We start from the raw sequence: 27,036 nt of genomic DNA on the forward strand, positions 1-27,036 counted from the left end.
CTCAACCAGCACCCCCCTGATTGTAAACTTAAAATGTCCTTCCTGCTCACCTTAATCAATTGTATACTTACCAATGACTATTTTAGCTGTGAAGGGCAGACATACAAACACGTCATTGGCATGGTCGTGGGAACCAGGATGGCTACTTCCTATGCCAATCTTTTCTTGGGTCACTTGGAGGAAGCCTTACTGGGATCCATAAGCCTTCAGGCCCTGGTTTGGTTTAGATACACTGACAACATCTTTGCCAGATTAACTCATAGTGAGGCTGACCTGTTAAAAGTTTTTGGAATTTCTAAACACATTTTACCAGTTAAATTTCATGTGATCCTATTTCAAATCCCATGCTACTTTCCTTGATGTTGACCTCATCCCTACGAAGGGGCAGTTAAACATCTCTGTTCACAGTAAACTTCTTAAAAAAAACAACAGTACTGACATTTTGACAGTTGTATCCTTTCCATCTCAAATGTTCCCTCCCATATAGCGTTGGTATTTGAGGGAAATGTATTTGTTCAGTTGCAGAATCTTTATAGTAATACACCACCATTCTCACATTCACTGGACGTAATTACGCCATCAACCTGGTTGAAAAGCAGGTTTCCCAGGTCATCACATCCAATCCTGGTAGTGCTGATTCAACAAAAAACAATTATCCTGGTCTTGAATGTAGTAATGTGTCACTTTGACAAGACTATGACTTCCTAAAATTGTGCCCTGAAATAAGGTCCATTTTGCCCACCACACCTGGAATAGCTTTTTGTGGTCTCCACCCCTCCACAATATTTGCAATATCCTGGTCAAATCCAATGCTCCTTCTGCAACCATTTCCCTACTCCATGGCTCCTACCCCTGTGACCATCCTCATTGTAAGACTTGCCCTATGCACCTTCCTACCACCACCTATACCAGCCCTGTAAATGGCAAAACATACATTACCAAAGGGAGAGTCCACTGTGGAATGACACATCATGTACCAGCTGTTATGTAAACACATTTCGCCCTTTTATGTTTGTATGACTACCGCAAAGTTATCAGTCAAGATGAATGAACATAGACAGAGACTTTACACAGGCAACAAACAATATCCTGTTGCATGGCATGTTCTACAACTTGACAGTCATGACCAGGTGTCTGTTTCACCACACATACCATGTGAATTCTTCCCCCAGACACTAGTTCTCATAACTCCACATGTGAGAACTGGAAATGCAATATGTTCTTGGTTCCCACCACCCACCTGGTCCTAATTTACATTAATATCTTTGGTCTCAGAATTTCTTCTCAATAAGTACTCCTCTCTTCACTCCTATTTAGTTTCCTATATCTTCCATTTTCTGACCTGTCTCTCTTTTCCTGCCCCCCCCCCCCCCCCACCTCTACCACTAAGCTTTTTGCTCTTATTAACTCTTACATAATGTGTTGTCAGTAATCTCTGTATTGCTTATTAACCTGTTTTCCACCTTTAAGCTCTCAGGTTTTCAAATTTGGTCTGGTGCAGTCCCCAACAATCAATCGTTCCGTCTCATCCTGTCTGCCAAGTCTTCCCCGACCTTGAGTTCTGGGTGATTTACCCAAACTCTTCCATTTTCTGCAGTTCCCTTCAACCCTTCTGCCAGAAAAAGGCACCACTAGTTCCAACATCTTGCAATTTCCCTAACTTTTATATGTGCATTTTTTTGCTACCACAAAATAAAGTAATTTGGTGAATTAGTTCATGATTTGTGCCTAATATTAAAATATAATAAAATAAATACATGACTACCTACACTGTAAATGAAGCCAAATGTGCTACCTGTAAGATATTTTTTCTGCTATTTCTGGAGCTGGTTTCTTTGTAGTTTGGCACCACACAATGTCCACACCAATCATCAGTCCTATTCCTCTCACATCACCTGTTACCATTACACCAGAGATGTTAACAATATCTTTGTAATGCAAAAAGAATACAGTCTTAGACATAAAACAATTTCACCCTAGGGACATCACATGAATAATTTTGCACAGCACTGCTAAGTTTCACACTGCAATACATTCTAATTATATTACTACCATGCTTCGAGGGTTATCCTAAAACAGCAACGGGTATGCATTATGAGAAGCTGGGTAGGATGGATTAAGAGATGGGAGAAGGATAAGAAAAGAATGAACAGCTGGTGTGAGAATAAAAGAGAGAGTACATGTCAGGTTAAAAGCAGCAGGTGAATAGGAGAGCAATGAAGAGGGGTAGGATAAATAGCAAGAAGTGGCAGTTGGAGGATGAAGGCTGTGAAGGAAGCAGGAGGAAGGAGTATAAAGGAGAAGAAGGGGAAAGAGTGGAAAGGGAAAAACAAATTAAGTTAAAAACACTTCATTTGCACTTGGAATTGAATAAAATTCACACAATATGAAAGACATAAACAAACTACTGCTTTCAAAAACTGCTGCTCATTCTCATTTACACTATTCAGCTACTTGTATCAAATGCTTCATGCATGAGTACAAATACTTTCAAATAAATAAAGAAAATAGAAACAACTATTGTACCTAGGAGCCTATTATTGTTTATGTTAAGAGCTAAATAATTTAGAAAGAAAATTACATTATGAAGTGCTAGAGCAATATAAACTGAACATTAACATAATTACCAAAACCGAACAATGGCTATGAAATAATGGAATAAAAAAAGTTTCAGTTGAGGACTATATATTGGGTATCAACACCTCAAAATTCTAGTCCTCAATCTCCCACTTCCAGCTCCACTCCCCCCAACACCTCAAAATTCTAGTCAATGTTCATGTGCCTGTCTGCCGGCGCTTTCCCGCTTGGTAAGTCTTGGAATCTTTGTTTTTAATATATTTTTCCCATGTGGAAGTTTCTTTCTATTTTATTTACATCATCATTAACAGTTAATTTTCCATACATGGTGGTATTACTATCTTTGTAAACGAGCAGATAAATTTTTGTGAGGTCAGTAATTGTTATGAGGGTCATTCAGTATGTCCTTAGAAAATCCAAGAGATGACACTTGTAGTATTGAAGTGGTTTGCCGGTAGTAAGCATCAGGCAATGAGCTCATGTTTATTTTGCAGCATGGAAAAAAGTGAGTTTTGAGTGATGATTAAACACTTCTGTTTAAAAGGCTAAAAAAGAAAACAGATCAATGTTGGATGAAGTTCATGACACATCTGCTCCTGGGTTTACAACTGTTTACAGTTGTGTAAATGAGTTTAAATGTGGCTGTACATCCACAAAGGTGAACAGTGTTTGGGATATCTGGTGGAAGTAATTACCCCAAAATGATTGACAAAATCCATGGTATGGCCTTGAGTGATTGATGAATCAAAGTGCACAAAATAGTTGAGGTCACAGGCATAGCACAAGGTACAGTATTTTCAATTTTACATGAAACATGGGTATGAAAAATTTTCAGCATGACGGCTGCTGAATTTGCTCCTAGTTTAGTTTGATACTGAGGCTGTTTCCCCACTTTTACACCAAACTTCTGCATTGTTTCCACATCAGTAAATAATGTGGATGAAACACGGATACACTAATACATGCAAAAGACCAAGGAAAACTCAAAACAGTGGGTTTTTGAAGGTGAATGGGCTCCGAAGAAGGCAAAAACATTGGAATTGGCTGATAATGTATGGCCACATTTTTTGGGATACACATGGAATCATTTAAGTCAGTTACTTGAAAAAGTGACAAACAATATTTAGAGAGTATGGAGAGTATGGAATTTCCTGGCAGATTAAAACTGTGTGCCAGACTAAGACTTGAACTCAGGGCCTTTGACTTTTGTGGGAAAGTGCTCTACTGACTGAGCTACCCAAGCAGAACCCGCAACCTGGTCTCACAACTTTATTTCCAATAGTACCTCATCTCCTACCTCAAAAACTTCACAGAAGCTCTCCTGTGAATCTTGCAAGACTAGCACTCCCAGAGGAAGGGATAGTATGGAGATATGGTGTAGCCACAGCCTAGGGGATGTTTCCAGAATGAAATTTTCACTCTGCAGTGGAATGTGCACTGATACAAAACTTCTTGGCAGATTAAAGCTGTGTGGTGGGCTGAGACTTGAACTCATGAGCTTTGCCTTTTGTGGGCAAGTGCTTCACCAACTGAGCCATCCAAGCATGGCCCACAAACCATCCTCACAGTTTTATTTTCAATCGTATCTCATCTCCTACTTCCAGACACAGCTTCAGTCTGCCAGGAAGTTTCATGTCAGTGCTCACTCTGCTGCAGAACAAAAATTTCATTCTGGAACTAGAGAGTATTATGCATTGTTTTTGCAGTGGATGAAAGAAGATATCAAGAAAAATTTTCTCATTTGAAAAAGACCCTCTTCTATGATGACAATACACAGCTGAAAACCTGCACAGTTTTGAGGGCCAGAATTATCTAATTAAAATTCAGATTATTGCAATATCCACCACATTTACCAGATTTGGCTCCCAAGGATTTTTTATTTCCAAATCTGAAAAAATGGCTCAGAGATGACAGTTCAGATCAAATGAGGATGCCAGCACCCAAACAGAGACCTATTTTGAAGATCTTACAAAATCGTATTTTTTTGAATGGATTAAAAAAGTTGGAGCAACGCCTGAAAAAGAATGTAGAGTTGAATGGGAATTTTTTTGAAAAATAAAAATAAATCCCAGAATAAATTATTTTTCTATCTTTTTCTAAGGAATTACTGAATGGCCCTTGTACACTATCCCAACGGAAAATGATTTTGAATTTCCTGTGGCCAAACTAACACAACTTAACCACAATTAAGAATTATTAATGAGTACTGAATAGCAAGTATTAACGTGCCTATTTCTATACTTGAATTATGAGTACAGCTGAAGAGACTCAATTCATTTAACATAAAGATATTATTTTATAGTGATTTTAATGTTATTTTTCAAAAGGCAGTAACTCTTGTGACTCTTTGATAAATATCATGGAAGCATTTCATTTGTTCCCACAATAACTTATCCAATAAGATTAACAGTAGATAAAAACTCTTTTTTGATGTATATTACTTCTAGATACAGAGTATTGAGCAACAGTTTTTGTGACAATGAGACACAATTATTGTACATAGATACAGCAAAAGTAGTACCCATAGCAAAAATTTAACTGAAAAAGAAGTGAATTTTTTCCAGGAACAGTTGTATAATTGTTACCTACAAGCTAGGAAAATTCGAAAAAAAGGAATCATTATGAATTATATTGACAGTGGGCTGCTGGAGCCAGTGGGAGGCAGTGCACACTGAAGTTGCTGTTGGTACATGAATTGGGAGGGGGTGACATGATGGAGGAAGGGGAAACTATTGGGGGAAGGGTGCGGGGATAGTGGACTACAGGGGATTGAAATCAGGATAATTACAGGAGCAGATGATTTGTTGCAAGGGTAACTCCCATCCATGTAGTTCAGAGGAGCTAGTGGTGGAGGGAAGGTTTTGAGATGACCTGGGTTGTGAAGCAGCCATTGAAGTTGAGGATGTTATGCTCAGCTGCAAGACCAAGGTGCAGGTACACCCACCCAGCACTTCCTAATACAATTCTGTCAGAGTCTTATCCTACCCCATCTGAGACTGGGCCACCTATGGAAGTAGCCATGTCATATACAAACTCTGCTGCAGATACTGCACAGCTTTTTATGTTGGTGTGACTACCAAACAGCTAACAATGAGGATGAATGGCCACTGCCAAACTGTTGCAAAGAACAAAGTTTACCACAACATGTAGCTGAGCATAACATGCTGAATTTCAATAGCTGCTTGCAACCCAAGGCATCTGGGTCCTTTCCTCCACTACCAGCTTCACTGAACTATGCAGATGTGAGTTATCCTGGCAACATATTTCTGCTCCTGTAATCAACCTGGCCTCAATATTCAATGACCCAAAGGCCTCACAACCTCCACCCAACAGTCTCCCCTTCTTCCATCCTGTCACCCCCTCACAATTCGAATCCCCATATTGCATTCAGTGTATATCATGCCCCAGTGGCTCCAACAACTGTGTATCACATGCATAGCCTGTGCACCTGTCACCCCTTCCTCTCTTTTTCCTAGCTGGAAAACAAGCTGACCACCTCTAAGCTGCTAGCTGCACCAAACCCCTCCCCCTGCACCTGCCTCTCTCTCCCTACACTCCTTGTTGATGATTTAATGTTTCGTATTTTTGGTGACTGATCTCCTTTACCTTTAGAGTGTTTACATTCCATAAGATTATCATAAACATGACTAATCTGATATATAATAATTTTTATTTCTGCTATTTATTTTGAGAAATGCTTACCAATATGCTTGTGCTTTTTCTTAAGTGTCAGGAGTTCTTCTTTTAGCAGTTTTCCAGTCATAGTTGCATTGTGGAGTAGATGTTCTTCCTCTATTACACAGAGAACTGAAAGTCCGATTGTTGCTGCCACTGGACCGCATCTGTACTGTGAATGAAGGTCTTTTTACTTGCTTAAACTATTAAGAACAACATATTTCACTATCAACTGGATTAGAATTGGCAGTCATTATAGCTTTAGAAGTTTTTGTGGTATTAATCTTATCTACAGCAATGATGCAGTAATAACATCTAAATCCACATTGCAAGTCACCATATGGTGCACAAATTAGGGTACCTTGTGCTGCTACTAGTTGTTTCCTTTCCTGTTCCATTCACAAATATGAGTAGAGAAGGCAAAAACACTTTTCTATATACCTCCATACAGACCACAGTCTTATCTTTGTGATCCTTCAGTAAAATGTGCAGCAGAGGCATAGAATCATTCTGCAATCATGCTTCAAAGGCTGGTTCTCTAAATTTTCTTGATGCAAAGAACATTGTTTTCAATTGAGGGATTCCCATTTGAGTTCCCAAAGCATCTCCATAATACTTGTGTGTTGCTTGAACCTGCTGGTAACAAATCTAGTGGCTCACCTCTGAACTGATCTGAAGTCATCCTTTAATCTGACCTGGTATAGATCCCAAACACTTGAGCAGTACTCAGGAATGGGGAACACTAATATTCTGTATGTGGTGTCCTTTAAGAATGAGCTGCACTTCCCCAAAATTCTCTCAATACTCAATCTGAATTCGACAGTTCACCTTCCCTACTACCACCCTTATGTATTCATTCATACTCTGCAACATTATGTCTAGATATTTAATGAACATGACTGTATCAAGAAACACATTACCAATGCTCTATTTGAACATTACAAGATTGTTTTTCTGCTCATCACCACTAACTTATATTTTTCTATATTTACAGCAAGCTGCCATTCATCACACCAACTAGAAATTCTGTCTAAGCCATCTTGTATCCATCTCCAGTCACTCATTGTTGATGCCTTCGCATACACCACAGTGTCATCAGAAAACAGGTGCAGACTAGTGCTCACTCTGTTCATTAGATCATTTACATATATAGAGAATAAGAGTGATCCTATCACACTTTCCTGGAGCACTTCTGACAATACTTATGTCTCCAAAGAACAATAAACATTGAGGACAAAATAATGGGTTCTATTACTTAAGAAATCTTCAAGCCATTCACATATCTTGAAAACTATTCTGTGTGCTTGGACTTTAACAGTCTGCAGTAGGACACCATGTCAAATGATTTCTGCACATAAACCTTACTAGCATCAACGTGTGCTCACTATATATTCATGAAGACTTACAGTGCGTCATTTTAGTTTCCCTCATTTACATAAACTGTAGTACCATGATTTTGAAAAAATAAACATATCTAAAAGATAGATGATGATATAGCAACTCAGAGTATTTGTCATGCAGAAAATTTTGCCCTGTTGTCTGTGAAACAACACTGCAGTTACGTGAAGTAAGAAAACTAATCACAAAAAATAGAGATGTTTGTATTGAGATACATAATAAACTACTTTAGCACAAATAAATTATTAAAAAACTCTTAGTGTTGATCCATTTAATGTGAAAACTACTAAAATAATTTTAAGTTACTTTCTTACTAGTACAAGAGTCTCAAACAGTTCAGATGCATACACTGTAGCATTCGAGACAAAGGGATGATGACCTTTTACATGGATCTCCCTGAGGTCTCATTAAGTTGGGGCGCTAGTGATGTTGTTGTGTATTCCCACACAAGTAACATACATGCACAGAGAGGACTGTCAATATTTTAAGTTTATTGCTTTTGTTTTTGTGGGACTGCATTAGGGACAGCTTTCAGTTTATATGCATTTTTGCTGCTCTATCCTATATGAGTATTCAGTATGATAAATGTAGATGAATTATACATCTACATCTATATCTACACTCTGCAAACCACCACGTAGGGCATGGTTGAGGGGATGTCCCATCGTACCAGTTATTAGGTTCAAATGACTCTGAGCACTATGGGACTTAACATCTGTGGTCATCAGTCCCCTACAACTTAGAACTACTTAAACCTAACTAACCTAAGGACATCACACACATCCATGCCTGAGGCAGGATTGTAACGTGCAACCGTAGCAGTCGCGCGGTTCCGGACTGAGCGCCTAGAACCGCTAGACCACCGCGGCAGGCCCAGTTATTAGGGTTTCTTCCCATTCCATTCATGTAGAGAGCACAGGAAGAATAATTGTTTGAATGCTTCTGTTTGAATTATTCTAATATTGTCCTTGTGATCCCTATGTGAGTGATACATAGGGAGTTGTAGTATATTCCTAGAGCTGTCATTTAAAGCTTGTTCACGAACTTGGTTTGTACACTTTCTCAAATTGGCTTACGCCTTTCTTCAAGAGTCTGGCAATTCAGTTTCTTCAGCATCTCAGTAACACTTTCTTATTGATCAGATAAACCAGTGACCATCCATGCTGTCCTTCTCTGTATGTATTCAATAGCCCCTGTTAGTCCTATCTGGTATGGATCTCAGACACTTGAGAAATATTCTAGAACCAATTGCATGAGTGATTTGTAAGCAACTTCCTTTGTAGACTGATTGCACTTCCTCAGTACTTACCAACAAATCAAAGTGTACTACCTGCCTTACAGACAACTGATCCTGTGTGATCATTCCATTTCATATCCCTAAAAATGTTACATCCAGGTATTTGTGTAAATTGGTCAATTCAAACTGTGACTCACTGATATTATACTTATAGGATACTGTTTTTTGTTTTGTGAAATGCACAGTTTTACATTTCTGACCATTTAAACCAAGTTGCCAATCCTTATACCACTTTGAAATCTTCCCAAGATCTGATTGAATATTTATGAAGCTTCTTTCAGATAGTATTTCATTATAGATAACTGCATCATCTGCAAAAAGTCTGAGGTTACTATTAATATTGTCCACAAGGTCATTAATATATGTGGTTAGCAAGGGTCCCAACACACTTCCCTGGGAGCATCCAAAGTTACTTCTACATGTGACAATGATTCTCCACCCAAGATAACATGCTGCACCCTCTCTACCAAAAAAACCTCAACCTAGTCACAAATTTCACTTGATACACCATATGAGTGAACTTTTGACAACAAATGTAGGTGTGTTACTGAGTCAAATGATTTTCAGAAATTAAGAAATACTGCATCTACCTGATTGTCTTGGTCCAAAGCTTTCAGTATGATATGTGAGAAAAGTGCAAGTTGGGTTTGACATGATCGATGTTCCATAGTTCATCTTTAATATTATATCTGCATCAACTGTCTGGAATGATTTCTTTATTAAGAATACACTGCTACTTCTTTTGAACTTTTTACTTTCAACTTCCATTATTAATGTGTCCTGAAGTCTTATGTCTAGTTTCTCTTTGCAAGTATTTACATGTAAGTTGTTTTATTTCATTTTTGAGATTGTTTTCACTTAGATAATCATTTGCTTTTTCTATGTCCTTGATAGCTCTTACTTCTAAATCATTTACTGAGCTAATACTTACAATGAATGATGTATCTTCTGCATACATGATTACATTTTCTTTAATGATATTGCCATATCATTCATGTACAGTATAAACAGTAGTAGGCCGAATCTCAGACTTTTTGCCACATCATACTTTACCACTTGAAAATCAGAGTAAAAAATTTCTACCATTCATTCTACTGCATATTAAAACTGTATAAAACCCTATCACACGCTGTTGAAAAGGTACTGTCAACTGATTGTTGTTTCTCACAAATTATAAACTTTGAACTGAATAGTTAACACTGTTTCAACACAGGTAATGATTTCCAGGCAACTCACCCCACAATATCTAAGAACAATAACAATAATTCTTTGCAGATAAAATTAAATAAACTATAAAAATATTACTTACATTTGCTTTTAAACAACTAGCAATCTTATGTGATGTTACTACAGCAGCAAAAGGATGACCATTTCCAATAGGTTTACCAATGGTAATAATATCAGGTACTACACCAAGTGCTTGGAAAGCCCAGTAATGACTTCCACTTCTTCCCATGCCAGTTTGTATCTCATCTGCTATAATTAAGCCTCCATTCTCATGGATGTAGCTGTGGAAATAGAAGTACATAAATTACTGATGTAAGGCCTTGATAATGATATTCAAGAAGAATAATTTCAAACTGATTCGTATTTACTCATAATGCAAAAGAAATAATTGGAAAAATAATACAGAAACAAAAAGTTTGGGATGAAGAGATCCACAAGCAAGCAAGATTCATGTGTGTATAACTAGAACCAGAAGTAACAATTCAATTTAGTAAATGACATGCAAGTTACATAACAATGATAAGGTTGGTTAGTTTGGGGAGTAAAGGGACCAAACTACAGTGTCATCAGTCCCAGTAATAAGGAAAGAGGGATTTATTTTATTCATCCACTTGCAGACTCATCACACGTATAATATATTGTCCCCATCCCCTTTTCCACCCCCCTCCCCCCTCACACACAGAGAGAGAGAGAGAGAGAGAGAGAGAGAGAGAGAGAGAGAGAGAGAGAGAGGGAGAAATTCTGTTCCACAGACCGTTGCACAGGCAAGAACTGTTGAGGACAAGTAACAAGTTAGGGAACATATTAACAAAGCTATCCTCTACCCACAGGGTGGCTTAAACACCATAATGATTTATGAATTTTGCTCTTACTAGAAGCAGTTTGAAAACCCCATCTCTCCCCTTCCAAGATATTTGTAGGGGGCCCTATAGCTTAATGTGGTATCCAAAGCACACTTTAAGTTCATGTTTTTTATTTACCGAAAGCACTGACAGGGAATAAAAAGAAGAGATAAATGATAGAAAAACTCCTAGCACCATTCAGGGATCAAACCTTCACACCTTTGGATTTGTAGTTTGGCACTTACCCACTCAGCTGCAAAACCTCAAAAGTAATATATGATGTGTGTATGTATATAATGATATGAATATTATAAATTACTTATGTTTAATTCTTTATTAGTGATCCTAACATCTTACAGTTAATGAATGAGCTAAATACAAGATAAATTTTGGATCTAGAAATGAGAAGTAAGAAATCGAGAATGTAGAGCAAAACAATTTGCAAAATAATTGTATCTCCAACACATCCTTTATGAAAACATTAAATTATAAAACAAACTGTATCATTTGTTTCACACATGCAAAATTTAACAATTTGAAGAATCAAAGTGTAATGCTAATAGTAATAGCAAACAAACAAGAAAACAGAAAATAAACTACATAAAGAAGAGAATGTTTTTTGTGTGGTAAACATTTTGTGCATGGGATTTGTAAAATATAACTATTAGATTTATAATTGCATCACATGAGGAATAAATTGTGAATATTTAACATTCGAACAAGTGTGTCTTTACATATTTACTGATAAAATAAATGGTGAGAATCAGCAAAAAATAGAGGAAATATTAATTAAAGCAACATGTTATTCTGATGGAGAATTTCTGACAAAGTAGGTTGTCTAAATGCCTCAGCTTGACATATTTTGTGCGCAGTTGATAGTTGAATGTATGCTATGGAACATGGGTCACATTTAATGCTTTGGTAATTGTACTGTTAGCCATCTGAGGCGGAAGACATACTTTGTTGGTGGTATGGAATTTTTCAAATTATAAGTGGGATAAATTGATGCTACAGCATTCAACTTAAGACATGCTAGTGTAGAAAACGTCACAAATTCAGATGTGTTAAAAAAACTGTGCATTTCACACATATGCTGACTTCTGTGTTATCCTTTGTGTCAGACCATACATGCCAGATAGGTCATACTTGAAATTATAGATTCTCATATTTTATTATTTATCTTGTTTTCCTACAATCTTATCAAAAACTTTGTCAAGGGATGTGTGTACCATGACATACTGTCTTTTCTATGAATCATAAGTACCACATAAAATCTGCACTCTGTCTTTGATTGTAAACAACAATTGTGATTTTTAGAAATTTTGGCTGATTTTCTGATTCCTGATTCATACAGTTGTTGCCTCCCCCCCCTCCCCCTCCCCCTTTTAAATCACATGTCGATGGTACCTCTTTACACTATGTAACAAACACACCACTTATAGGAATTAATATTGATTCTCAGTTGAAGCAGTGTGAACATACAGATATAATGCCATCAGAATGTTATGCGCTTTGTAACGGAAAGATCAAAGCCAGGACCCAGTGCCATATGAGAATGCCTGCAGCCATAGTCAATTACCTGTCGATATAGCAACACTATGCTACTGTGCCACTTCCACTCTGACCTGCTTCCACATGAGAACAGCCCAGCCTAAGACACTGGCCCCCACTCAAAGAACTTCCACACGAACCATCTTCCATATAGTCAGCCCCAGACAGTTGTAATCAAACATCTTGTCCAGCCAAGCAGGTCATCGAGATGGCAGGGTACTGTTATGAATCCTGCTTTGTCAGTTACCACTGTGAGCTTGACAACATTCTACTGGCACAATCGTAATCAGTACAGCAGGGCTACGCTGTGCCAGATGATGCTGTACTTATGATGCTGCTACCACCACTATTGGGTCGCAAACTGCTAATTGCCCCCCACCTGTCCATGAAGCAAACAGCTGACACCTCATGGTCCTAGGTGCAAACCTGCTTTGTGCCACATGCATCTGCCAGCCACTCTACAGACAAATCTTTAACATAATGCAGCACGTTTTCTGTACTCTCCAGACACTCTCTGCAACCTTCTCCCCAGCCTGTGATCCAGAGACTTACTATGGTTGATGCTGTCATCTGCAAGAAGATGCCACTGGCTGCTTCTTTCTGGAAGCAGAGCCATGGCAAGGCTTTGCTTGGCTGCTGCCACATCAGAAATGGCTGTGTTGGAATTCTGAAAGTAAGAAATCTGCCCTCCAGCAGTATGAATACATTGCCTGACTGTGTGCTATGCATGCTGCCCTGATACTGCAATAATGTGGGGTGATGCCAAACAGTACCCAGGAAAATGACTGCACATATAATTGTTCAGTCTAATGGAATAAAAAGGAATTGTTCTATTCACCAACTGTATAGCTCCAGCCAGTTCCCCCTACCATCATATGAATCCAGAATGTCCCTGGTAGGAGTCAAAAGCCTCCTGACATACTTGAAGACAGCTCCTGCCACCTGCTACATTCTCGAGCCAGACATAGCATGGCTTGAAGACTGATCAGTCAACACAGAAGAAGAAGGATTGCTTAATTCTTGTGACAGAAGCAGATGGAGACTGCAATGGTGATTCAACTTGGATAGCAGCAACATACATTACATAGCAGCTCATATTTTAGATTTTCACTTGGACGATCCTTACACCTCTGTACTCTTGGCTTTCCACCATTCTGTTTTTCATTGTTCTGGGTTTAGGCTCAGTTTTAGTATTTTGTAAAACCCTGAGTGCTGAACAATTACACTCATGGTATGCACCCAGTGAAATTTATCAGGACACTTCGCCCCAGGCACCAATATGCACAATGTAGGGTGCTGGATTTTCCAACAGAAAGGGCAATATGCCAGCCTCTGCCAAGAATGTGCCTTGCACATGCAAGACAAACCATGGGTTTCCCCAAAGCTTAGGAGCATGTCAGAACAGCTATAAAGTGTCTCTTTCTAATAGGAATTTTGCAAAATAGAGCAGGTACTGGCAGTAGTTGCAGTATGTGTTTAGGTAATACATCAAAATAACTTTTAAGTGGGATTTGCATAACTCTGAATGTATACTTTAGCAATGTGAATAGTAGAAACTTAGTGTGTTTAACTTGTATGAAACACTGATATATTGTAGTTGACATATTTCAATAAAGTGTGTGCCAGGAGATATAGCAGTCTGGTGGTACGATAAACACTAGGACAATAGCTTCTTATGGTTTGACAGAAAACCATAATAACTGGCACAATAGGATGTCCCCTCTTCCACGTACTTCAGGATGGAGTATAGATTAGTACTGATATGTCTCCTACTATAAGTCCACAGCTGACTTCCAACATCATCCTTGTCAAACTAGACCTGTAAGTATGTAAAAGACTGTATATATCAATTACTTTTATTTTTTCATAAACTGTAATAACATAAAATGTTAAATTGCTTTGTAGAAGTGAACAGCAGGTAAATACTATGACCACTATTAATACTGCTACTACTGATACCATCACTACCATCATCACTACCACTACAACAATAACTGTGTGACGTCAGCTTGTAACCATATAGATGTATTTGCTACTTCAGTGATTTCAAAGTGACCTTATGGTATGACACTACATCTGCTAACATTGCTCTTGCTCTTTCACATTCTTTAATTGATATTATAAGTTCACCCTTTTTATTTATAAAGCTTCTAATGGTTTGACAGAAAACTACATTGTCATCCTCTCAACAGTTCATGTTGTACCAAGGGAACCTCCAGTTTTCTCACTTGTAGTAAGCACCTATTACTTCTTCAATATTTACACGATCAAACAGCTGCTGCTTATCATGCATTATTAGTTTAATATCTATATGATCATAATGCTATTTATCACAGCAGATACATGAACAATTTTACTAGTCATGCAGACAACAGGAGTCTTCAATTCTTAATTCTAGATAATTAGACAATTTGTAGAAATATGGACTAATAATACATGTTTACAGTTTCCTTTTGCATTTACAATGGCTCACGGTGTGTTGGGAAATAGCTGAAGATCTTCACAACAGAACCCCCTGTCCCACCCCCCTCCCCCATAATCCTAGACGAGTCCACATGAAAATTATTTGTGTCTCTTGTAGAGTTGTGCTAATCCAGTTCAACTGGGATTGATTTTTATCACTGGCAATAAAAATAGCTGGGCACAAGACCTTAAGCTGTTAATCATTAATTGATGCAGTTAACTTTTAGAGTAATGGATTACTTTTTACATTAATTTTGAAAAAATTTAACACATGCTTTAACTTCTGTTAACTTTCTTTGACTCCATTAATCATTTATGACAAAAATTACATTGTCCTGCCTGCAGAAATTATGTTCTGACAAGTTTGGATCATGTAGGTGTGTCACTATGCCAGGGTGCACATTATTGAAGTGAATGTGTAGGGAAATGAGCGTATGAGGTCAAATGTGCATCAAAGATCTACTTCAATTTGAAGGCATAATATGATATAAAATGGGGAAACAAAACAAACTGCATATATTATAGCAGCAGACGTCTATATGAGGACAATGCTTAAATAATCAAGGTAAGAGTATGAATGAGAGTGTGTGAGTATGGGCCCAGAGAGTTGCATACTATCTTTACCCTTCATTGGAGTTTGATATTAGATTTGATGTTAGGTTGTCATTAGTTAATACTTTCCTTTGTTAATGATGATTGCAGCAATGACATTAATAAAAATGACGATATAAATGATGACTATATATTCTGGAGGGCACACATCAATGTCTGCAATTCACTTGTAAAAATTGAGAACTTCTCTACACTTTTCCTTACACTCTATGAAATTGACACATAGAATGAATCTAAAACCCCCTAACAGCTCAATAAAGTGTGGCAGACCAGGAACTGGACTCACAACCTAGCCTTCTGTGGCCCATGCTCATACTGACTGAAGTATTCAATTGTGACTCACAATGTACATGGCAACATCAGTCTGCCAGTACTTATCTCCTTATTTCAAAACTTCATAGAGTTTCTCCTGCAAATATTGCTATACTAGCTTCTCTGGAAAAAAGATATCACACAAAGTGTCCTAGCCACAACTGAGGGATTGTTACCAGAATTAAAGAGCACCACAGATTCCTTCCTTTTGATTTTTTTCATTCTGCACGGGAGTAATCACTGTTATGAAATGTCCCAAAACATAAACTGTGTGCCAGCCCACAACGATTTTTTGTTTCAAAGGAAAGGATCACAGGACAAGTTGTAGGATTTTAAACATAGCATAATAAATCATAATAACAGTACTGACAATATTAGAAGCAGCAGAACTTCTTGCAATTATAATAATTGTTATAACTCATAAAATATATGTGTAACACTAGCCAACAATGAAGACATTTGCATTTATTTTGTTGGGTTTTTTGGAACTGAATGAATACTTCATCCCTATGTCTGCCATTATCCAACGTATTGCATTTCCCCTTCATAATGTGCAGTGTTAACATCTTATACTGAAGTTAGGATTTATTTCTTACAGCTATCTATAAATATTCATTACTGCCATGCAAGGTTCAATGCAACATTTCATTTTCAAAATTTACCATTATAATAAATGTTGTTTTAGTAAACTGATATTATTTTGAAGCATGCTGTACCTGTAGATTTTTGCCAGCCATCCTGTTGGTGGAACCACTACACCGTAGACTACAAACACAGGCTCACTTATGAAGCATGCAATCTGGGAGAGAAATTCATTTTAGTAAACTTAAAATTGTGTTTCAGTTTAAGAACCATATAATAAATTGAAACTCACAGGTCCTGAATTTTGTACAGCTTTGTCTATAACATTCTTAGCATCAATAAAATATTTCTCTGCAGCAGTTGATGCATCATTATAGCTTCCTCTGTATCTATCTGGACATGGTATTACATGTACCCATGGCTTCTTTTCTGAAACACAGAAAAGAAAGTATTTTTATCATCCTCACTGTACAAAGTAATATGAAATTAAGGTTTATTAAGCACAAAAAAGAACCATACAACATAACCATGTAAGTTACTCAAAATACCTATTATAAGAAACTATCAGTTGCTACAATGGTGCTGTTATTACTCCCAGCTGGACGTAAAGTAGGAAGAGGTTTATCACTGATCCCGTGGTCCTATGAGGAAACAAATAAAATTCAGTTGGTTCAGAAAGATCACTCAAGGGTCTCAGAAGCCATACTGAGCAAGGAGACTGAAGACAAATTGGAGGAAAAGTAAAGTCACTTTTGCTCATATAGATGTTCTGAATCTCCACATGTAGAAACAACCACCCAAACACTTCTGTGTGCAATTTTGGATCTGGAGCAGGCATCTGACAGGATTCTAATATTGTGAAGTTTGCAGAGGAAAGTGGAGTCATCTAAGCTTCATCTGTATTCACCAGGAGCCTGCGAGTGAGAGGCAGTAACCACAACTACAGGAACAGATGGAGGACCTCGTGCCATCGATAGTGTGATGAAGGTAAGGAACATAAGTACCACAGTACTTCCTGAAGATCCTGTACTTTCATTGAAGGTAACTTCAAACAAAACAATTAAAAGGAATAGTTTTTAAGGAAAGATAACTATGGTTGGTAGCTATCTTAAACAATACTGCTTCACCTGGTATTTCCAGTTCTAAGATTCTGCTGTAAACCAGAAAGCATCAACAAATCATAGGCAAGAATGTGTCTTTCATGAACACTGGAAAAACTGACCTTTTAAGATGGATCATCTGAAATGTGTTCCATGGCAATAGACATAATCATGACTGATTTTTATACAACTTGAATAGTTTCCCTTGAATTCTTGGTTTTCATGGTGTCAGCTGTAAGTTATTTATTTTGCTTGCTAATTTAAAGCAGTATTCATGTAAGTTGACACACAGGCAACAAAAGAAACCACCCGCATTCTAAATTATGAAAGCCTAAGGGACTATCCTATCTCCTGCCTTGGGTCAGGCAGTAAAGGGTTATGTTTAATTACATTTTGGAAGGTTATGTAGCATGTACCCAGTGACAAAGTAATTCAGCTGCTTGTAGCACTGGAGCCATTACATAATACTACTAGTAAGACCATTAGTAGAAAACTGAAAGTACAAACCTAATGATTCCTAGAGACTTAAAGAGGTGACAAGTGTATATATACCTCATGAATTAAATCACTGTATTCTATACAAATGACAATGGCTACTTCACATCTTTCCAAGAATGATATAAAAGAAAAACGTACAAACTGAAACACTATCTACAGGAAACATGCAGTTGTAAAATTACTTATAAAGTGGTTAATTTTTTAGGAGAGTGAGGGATTTAAAGGAGGTGTTGTATTGAACCACTGAGCAGGATAGTCACTTGGCAGTAACACAACCTTGCAGAATAACCATGGGGCCTATGGAATACCATGATATGAATGCCCAAATCACCACCAAACTACAACAGTGTTCCACTCTTTGGATGTAAACTCAGCCAGATGTTGAAAACAATGTGCAACATGACTCATAAGACCAAAGGACTTTCTTCCACTGCTCAGTAGTCCAGGTATTATGGCTTCAGCACCATGTTTCCTTGTTACAGGCATTTGCATCACTGATGAGTGGTTTTGGGATTCCAGATGATTCTGCAGTTCCCTGTTTATGGAGTTCCCTTCATGTTGGTTTGGTGCTGACAGGGTTTGTGAGTGTGACATTCAGTTTTGCAGTGACTTTTGCAGTTGTTATTTTTCGTCACAATTCTCTTCAACCACTATCTTTTATTATCAGTCAACACACCCTTTTGCCCATGTTGCTACTTAGCGGATTATGTTTTATCACTTTTCTTGTATGCGGTATAAATCTTCAGTATGGTGCTCTTCAAACACAAAATACTTCAGCTACCTTTGTTATGGGAGCACTCTCCACATGAGCAGCAAAAATTTGTTCACATCTGAATTCACTTAGCTTTGACATAATGCTTTCACAACTACACAGAACACTTTTCTGACCATGACTGATACTTCAAATATATTGAGAACATTGCATAAGTGGTCAAATACAACAATGCAACCTGCAGGCTTGGCCAGCATCTGCATTTATCTTCAAACATGCATTTCTTGTAGTGTTTCCATATTTTTGTCCAACCTCTGTATTTATCCATTAGGAAAATTCATGAGAGGAGAAACTCTTTATGGTAAACAGTTAAAGAAACTTCTAAAGAAACAGAGACTTCTGCTTAAAAGGTGTAAAACAGAGCATAGGGCTATAGATAGACAGCTGCTGAATGAAATGCAATTGGCATTTTCAAATGTTCTCTTTAACAGGAAAATACTGGAAAATTGCCCTTATTTAACCCTCATACCACTGAAAAGATGAGTGAAATAGGAATTAGCATCAGTGAGTGGCATTGAGAAACAGCATGTGCACACGTGCGTGGCAGGAACAACCATGAGTTTGTACAACCCTCTTACGATACGAGACATTTTTGTTTGAGACATTTTTACACTCTAGCTTAGCAAATAACACTTATAATTGGAATGAAATCCTTCTATATACTATCCACATTGCCTATAGTTACTTAATATCATAACATTTTACTTCTCCATCCCTATTGACAGTGTTAAATTACAACCAAAATTACTACTGCATCTGAATAGGCTGTATGTGGCAAATCAAAACTAATAAATTACAAGGCAATTTAAATCACAATAGTTCTCAATCTAGCCTGTTATTGACCAGAACTTGCAAATGACCATTAAAATTATGACTTAATAAAAGCAACATTGAAATTGATGAAATACATAATTAGCTAAGTTGTCTATTACAAAAAGAAAGTAACTTTTTAAGAATTTACATCTCAACAGAAAGCTTAGTTGATGGAGAATCTGGAAAATCTTCCACATTTTGTCAAATGTGCATTGTAATCCACAGCACCAAAACACAATTGACTTTTATTCTTGGTAATACTAGAATTCTATTTTCATTTTTACTCTCTTAAATTAACGAACAGTGTTTCAAAAGTCATATTTTTAGAAAATTAACTTTAAAATACAGATTTGTCAAATGAGTTTCAAAACCCCTCTCTAGTCAAATTACCTGTTCTATTAACAGCAGAAATCATAAAAAATAATATTTCTGTAATTAATCACTATATAATTTATTCAAGAGCGTTATTGACATCTGACATATTTAGCACTAATATTGTTTTCTGATTATCACCTCTGTAAGGAGGTCTCACTGTAGTAGATACATTGTTACTGGGAGTACTGTCTATGACCTTGGACATTTATGAGGCAAAAACACTTGCGCTGTGGATGTATTAATGTGAGGATGCATCTCTCAAATGCTCTGTATACACGATTATTACACAACACTACTAGAGATTAAGGAATGTGTTACAAGGTATAGAGATTAGTCTACAGTGAATACATAGAGGTTTGCTCTTGGGAGGGATGTTGGTAAATAACTTTAAAAGTTTCTCTTAATTGTAGTTAAATTCATGCCAATCATTCTCAATACTGTGTTGGTGTTATTTTGACATTCAGAGCATCCACTCAATCTTACAGTATGAAAGTTGAGAGTTACCTGTCAAATATTTGATGTGCAATCATATTAACTTAAGTCCATAAGTTCTTGTCACTTATAATAGTTTGCAGATTACAGTCTAATCATCTGCATTCTCTGTCTACACCTGAAAATGACATGATCTGTGGAACCTCCCTCTTGCATATGTAGATAGATCCCACTCAAACCAGGTCTTCAGGATGTGGACCATGACCTGTTAATTGCTGCACTATAGCATGCATTGGGGAAAAGTTGTGCAGTCTGAGCCTGTTCCTGGTTCTCAGCAATAAGCTTTATACCCACCTTCAGTGCCTCTAGTGTCCCAGTCAGACTGCCATTCATCTAACTTCCAGGCTTATAACGGTCTTTTAACCATAATATGAATTCCTGTAGCCTCATGCACACAATAATATTGTTCGTATTGTTCATGCACTGATCAGTACAGCACTGCCTTGTAATGTACCATGATATCCATAGGAACATGCACCAAGAATCACCAGTAAACCATTGACAAGTGTAGTGCTAGCCTCAGAAGGACACTTAGCTTAATTTGTCACTATATTGTTCTGTGGCTCTTCAGTCAAAGGTAATCTGCCCAGAAACTGGCAATGAAGCACACAATAATGTTGCAAATACCTTAATGATGTGACAGCACTGCATGCAACAATAATTATAGTTGGCAGTGCTGACATGGGCAGTCTTATGCATAGTTTTAGCCTCTTTCTAAGTATTGAATTTTATATATAGTAGAAAGTTCCTTTTCTCATCTAGGAGAATGCAAAAAGTGCAGTGTCTAATAGGGATTTCATCAAGTATCAAGGAATGAATTTTGGCGAGAAAAAGTTTTCTCTTCAAAAGTTTCTCTGTGATTTTATGAACAGTTACCATCAGTTTCCTACCCATGTATCACCACTTCATCTGAACAACACATTACTCATCTTTTCACCCTGGAGGGCACAGGTACAACTACTATGATGTGTATGCAATGAGACCTTCAGCAGTATCTGCTTCATATAACAGATGTAATAAGGGTTCAGTACTAAGATCCCAGATCAACTGACCACTTACGGAGCCCTGAGGAGAGTCCTCAGTAATCTATGTAATCTATTTGATTATCTTGCTCTGCCCTGCAAACTGCTGGACGCTGCATTCATTGCAGTAATTGACAAAGCTCTTGTACAGACATATGGGGCCTGACAGTCTCGTAGGCATGCAAGCATTCCATTTCATCAAAGATTACTGAATGTAAATTGCAGTTGTTTCAAATAAAATGGTCCCCCCCCCCCCCCCCCCCCCCACAAAGGATGCAGTTACAGTGATGTGTAATGTAAACAGTGAACTGAAAGTGAAATGTAAGATGTCCATCTGGTTGCCAGATGAGAAAAAGCAGTTTGCTTAGATGCAATGAACTAGAAGTTACCTGACATCCACTGAAGATGTCTTGTAAAAAAGGCAAAACGCGTCGGGGTGCACAAATAAAATTAAAAATTTCAATGTGCAGCATACAAAAAAGACATTTTCTTGGAAACAACTGCAATTTATATACAGCTGCTGTGAAATGGCCATTACAAGAAACATTGTCAATCATGAGTGCAGCTGCATACTTTGGAGTTGGATTTTCTACACTCTGAATATCTGTATTAACTGCTTGGTCAATAGAGTTCACTTTCCTGAACCATATTGGCTTTGGTTGAACCCAAGGGCTGCATGTGCACCAGCAATGGGTGATAAAGCAGACACTTATGAAATTAAACCAAGACATTTAATAAGAAAATCATCTACTACCTTTCTGGTGATGCCAGGTCTTTTTATCCTTTCCCTTTTTAATCACAACCCCATCTCTTTTCCAGAGTTGTGGAATCCTACCTATTCATAATGCCTTGTTTAGTAAAGCTGTCAAATAAGGCACAATCAGTGGATATATACCCTCATGACTTGGCACCTTCCCAGTTTTCAGGTTGAAAAGTGTGATAGAAACTTCTTTTTGAGTAACACGTAACACCAACATCTGATTGTCGTGTTCATTATTTAGTTTGCTTCCTAGTTGTAAGTGTATTTCAGAATCTGTGTCTGTTTTGTCATCAGCAAGTAGGGCAGGTAAAAGGTATACTGGTGACTCTCTCCACTCAGTCATCATTGAGTCACCCTCTTTATGAATTATGGACATGACAGTAGCTCCTTTAAACTTTTCAGTCAATAACTTGTACAGTCTTCCCCAGATAGCAAATTGAAGTTGCCCTCATCGAAAGTTCACCCATTGTATTCTTTTAGCTTCCTGAAGTAATTTTTTGTAGTGCATCATAATTGACCTGTAGTCATGGAGCCTCACAGTGCATTCTGATTGCCCTAAAGCACACAGATAAGCTCATCTTATTGATCTTATCATTTGCCTCAGCATGGAAAAGTCTGGGATTCATGGGCTTGTAATCTGATTATTTATCTTTTGCTTAGGGATATAAAAGTCTGGTGCCCTCTTCAAGAGGGAGGAGGAGAATAGTGTTTAACGTCCCGTCGACAACGAGGTCATTAGAGACAGAGCGCAAGCTCGAGTGAGGGAAGGATGGGGAAGGAAATCAGCCGTGCCCTTTCAAAGGAACCATCCTGGCATTTGCCTGAAGCGATTTAGGGAAACCATGGAAAACCTAAATCAGGATGGCCGGAGACGGGATTGAACCGTCGTCCTCCCGAATGCGAGTCCAGTGTGCTAACCACTGTGCCACCTCGCTCGGTCCCTCTTCAAGAGTTCAGTTAGTAGCTGCACACCAAAGTATAAATGTCCAGAAGCTGTTCCATTGGAAATGCTGCAAAGTAGGCAAAGTAGACAATTAAGATATCCCAATCCCTTTTCTTGTTATATAACCCAATTAAGCTTCCCTCTGCTTGTCTCCCTCTATTATTGCCACTTTCCCCACTGATGACAATTGCATTATTGTCACTGCATGTCAGGCACAGTCTATATTTCTGAATCAAAATTATTAGCAATAGCAGCTGAAGATTTCCCTGGTAAGGAATCACCCTTGCTCTGCCAAGGTCCTTGTCAAAGGGCTCGGAAAAGTAGTCAGAGGTTCAGAGCACTCTCTTGCCCTTGGGATGGGAAACTGTCCCAAAAAGGAGGAAAAATCAACAATGATCAATGGCAGGAGGATGAAGAAAGCAGTGGAAGCCACTGCATTAAAGACACATAATGTGTATCCACGGGAAATGTGTCCCGTAATTGAAAAAGTGTCATGATGATTTCTCCATTGGCAAAAGATTCCAGATAAGTCGCCCATTTGTATCTCCAGGAGGGGACTTCCAAGGGAGATATGACCATGAGAGGAAGCAGGAACAACCAACACAGGTATAATAGTTGGAGCATGGAATGTCAAAAGGTTGAACACAATAAGAAAGCTACAGAATCTGAAATGGGAAATGCAAAGATTGCAGGTCAGTGAAGTGAAATGGGAAGAAGATATGGATTTCTGATCAAACGAATGTCGGGTAATATCAAAAGCAGCAGTAAGTGGTACTAGGATTAATTATGAATAGGAAAGTAGGGCAGAGAGTGACATACTGTGAGCAGTTCAATGACAGTGTTATTCCCATCATATTCAACAGCAAATGAATACCTACAGCAATAGTTCACATACACGAGCCGACACTGGGAGCAGATAAAGAAATAGAGAAAGTATATGTGGTTATAGAATGGGTAATTCAGTAGGTAAAGGGGGATGATAGTCTAATAATCAATGGGGACTGGAACACAGCTGTGGGAAGGAAAAGAAGAAAGGGTTAGGGGAGAATATGGGACTAGTCATGGTCACACACACATTTTGAGATCAGATATTGAATTGTAAGGTGTTCCCAGGAGTAGATATAGATTAGATTGTAATTTAGCAATGATGAAGAGTAGACTGAAGTTTAACCCTCACAATACCAAAGAGGGAGGGGAGGAAGGGGGGTGCTTCATACCCAACTTTTGAAAATATTGAAATTTACTCAGATACTTTACTTTTTTAAATTTTGTAAAAAATATTTATTGCTTTTAGTGAAGTCTTCTACCAGATTCTATGATTGTTTTACATTTTTCATTTAAGCTCAGTCGTAAAACTTAGTTTAAGTGAGGTGATCATAAAGAAGTCTCCCCCCCTTCCCCCCCCCCCCCCCCCCCCACTCTCCCGTGCTTGATAGTAGATGCGGCTTCCCACAACAATTGTCTAACTCCACAAATAGCATTACGTGGCCTGAGAATGCATGGATGTAATATTTGTCTGAGTTGACAGCAAAAATGGTCTCAACAATGATTCATTTCCCTTTGGTTCTTTATTGTTTCCTGTTCAGTGGCGCTTAGTCCAGTGTTAGATACAACTATGATTGAAAAGCATTGACAGTCACTTACTGACAGAGAAATATCACAGATTTTAATAGAATCTACAGATTCTCAAATTGAATTTGATGAAACACACAATGTAGTGAATGAACCAGAAGAGGAATGTGTTGTGTGTGAGGATGTGGACAATGATGCTACCTACAGATGCTGAAGATGAACTATGGGCACCTCAAATTGATGACGACACAGCTTGCAAGGTTAGTGACAAGTATATTACAAGCACTGGAAAAATTTATAGCTCCAAACCTCCTCATATTAGAAGACAAGCAGCACAAAACATAGTGACGGAAAGAGAAGGCGTAAGAGACGGAGTTAAAGTAGGAACAATAAAAGTTTTTGTCTCTCTCCAGAAATTGTCAACATCATAATAAAGCAGACAAATGATGAGGAATAGAGGTAGAAAATACCCAAGACAGACAGACTTGAATCCACAGCGTATACATTGCTACTTATTATTATGGCGAAGGAAAACGACAGTAAGTCATCTGTTACAGAGTTATGGTCCTACACTTCAGGAGGGTTTGTTTGTACTGCTACCATGACCCGAACCAGATTCCAGCAGCTTACTAAAATAGCAAGAGTTGATGAACAAGAGCCACAAAGTGATCACAGGAAACATGATGGGTTTCCTGCAACACGAAAAGTTTTTGATAAAATGCACACTTTATTGATGAAATGTTGTTATTGTTCTGTGGCATGTGTCTGTTCAAGTCTTCATGAGGAAAAACCTGGTAAATATGGTATACTTATTTGCATGCTCACAGATGCTAAAACACGGTGTGTTATCAACATGGAGCCTTATGCTGGGAAAAGAAATGATGGTACACAACAATCTAATTCCACTGCAGCTATGATTAAACACTTGGCGGTTACATACTGAATGGACTGCTCAGGATTGGCATCATGCTCTCTTCACCAATGAGTGTCACATATGCCTTAAACCATACAGTCTTCAGAGACATGTTTCAGGGCAACCCAGTCAGGCTGATCACCTTAGACACCCTGTCCCACTAGTGCAGCAAGGTGAAGATTCCCTGCTGTTTTGGGGTGACATAATGTGGGGCCAAGGTATGTCGATGGTGGTCATGGAAGGTGCTGTAATGGTTGTATGATAAAAGAATGCCACCCTCCAACGAGTAGTGCAACCATATCAGCAGCAATTTGGCGAGGCATTCACCTTCATGGACAACAATTCATGCCCCAATCATGCACATCTCATGAATGACTTCCTTCAGGATAATGAAATCGCTTGACTAGTGTGGCCAGCATGTTTTCCAGACATGATCCCTATCAAACATGCCTGGAACAGATTCAATAGGGCTGTCTGTGGATGATGTGACCCACCAACCATTCTGAGGGATCTACACTGAATCGCCATTAAGGAGTGGGGCAGTCTTGACCAACAGTGCCTTGATGAACTTGTGGATAGTATGCCACGATGAATACAGGCATGCATCAATGCGAGAGGATTTGCTACTGGGTATTAGAGGTAGTGGTGTGTACAGCAATCTGGACCACTACCTCTGAAGGTCTTGCTGTATTGTGGTACAACATGCAATGTATGGTTTTCATGAGCAATAAAAAGGGCAGAAATGATGTTTATGTTGATCTCTATTCCAATTTTCTGTACAGGTTCCAGAACTCTTGGAACCAAGGTGATGCAAAACTTTTTTTATGTGTGTATATCTTTGAAATGTTCTTTGTTCCCCACTTCCTTGGGCATATTGCACATAATTAGCAGTTGCCTCTTCTTTTTCAGTGGTTCACATTTAATGCTAAATATGTAATAGCTTTCTCTTGATGTTTTTTGCAGCCACCATTATCTGCTTCCACTACGACAATGCTATTGGCTGTCCAGGTTGGTTTGATCCTAATTTTGTCTATCCTTGGGTTTGTTGCATCAATAAGCTTCTTCCTGACATCCTTGTTCTTGGTGGATCTAATAAAGATTCTGTTGATTTTCTTGCCTACTGATCTCTGTATTTTAGCTGTTGTACTTAGCTTTGGTTTCTGTGAAGCTGCAACAGCGGCATATGAAGGAATAGCCCTAGTCACTTTTGTGTCAGCTTGGAGTTCTCTTGCTCTAGAAG

At 38.1% G+C, this 27,036-nt stretch overlaps 1 protein-coding gene across 2 annotated transcripts in view; it reads right to left on the reverse strand.

Annotated features, from left to right (window-relative positions):
- LOC126268217 (5-phosphohydroxy-L-lysine phospho-lyase-like) overlaps positions 1–27,036 on the reverse strand; it is a 280,968-nt gene that overhangs the window by 34,159 nt on the left and 219,773 nt on the right. Inside the window, exons 5-9 of one of the 2 annotated variants that reach the window (XM_049973848.1) lie at positions 16,829–16,965; positions 16,671–16,753; positions 10,257–10,455; positions 6,280–6,424; positions 1,796–1,895 (exon numbers count right to left, since the gene is read on the reverse strand). In XM_049973848.1, the coding sequence (XP_049829805.1) occupies positions 1,796–1,895; positions 6,280–6,424; positions 10,257–10,455; positions 16,671–16,753; positions 16,829–16,965 (664 nt within the window). Of the gene's footprint in view, positions 1–1,769; positions 1,896–6,279; positions 6,425–10,256; positions 10,456–16,670; positions 16,754–16,828; positions 16,966–27,036 lie in introns of both variants that reach the window. The other variant, XM_049973857.1, reaches the window with a different exon arrangement.

Source organism: Schistocerca gregaria, chromosome 1 (genome assembly GCF_023897955.1).
Source record: "Schistocerca gregaria isolate iqSchGreg1 chromosome 1, iqSchGreg1.2, whole genome shotgun sequence".
Classification (NCBI taxonomy): Eukaryota; Metazoa; Arthropoda; class Insecta; order Orthoptera; family Acrididae; genus Schistocerca; species Schistocerca gregaria.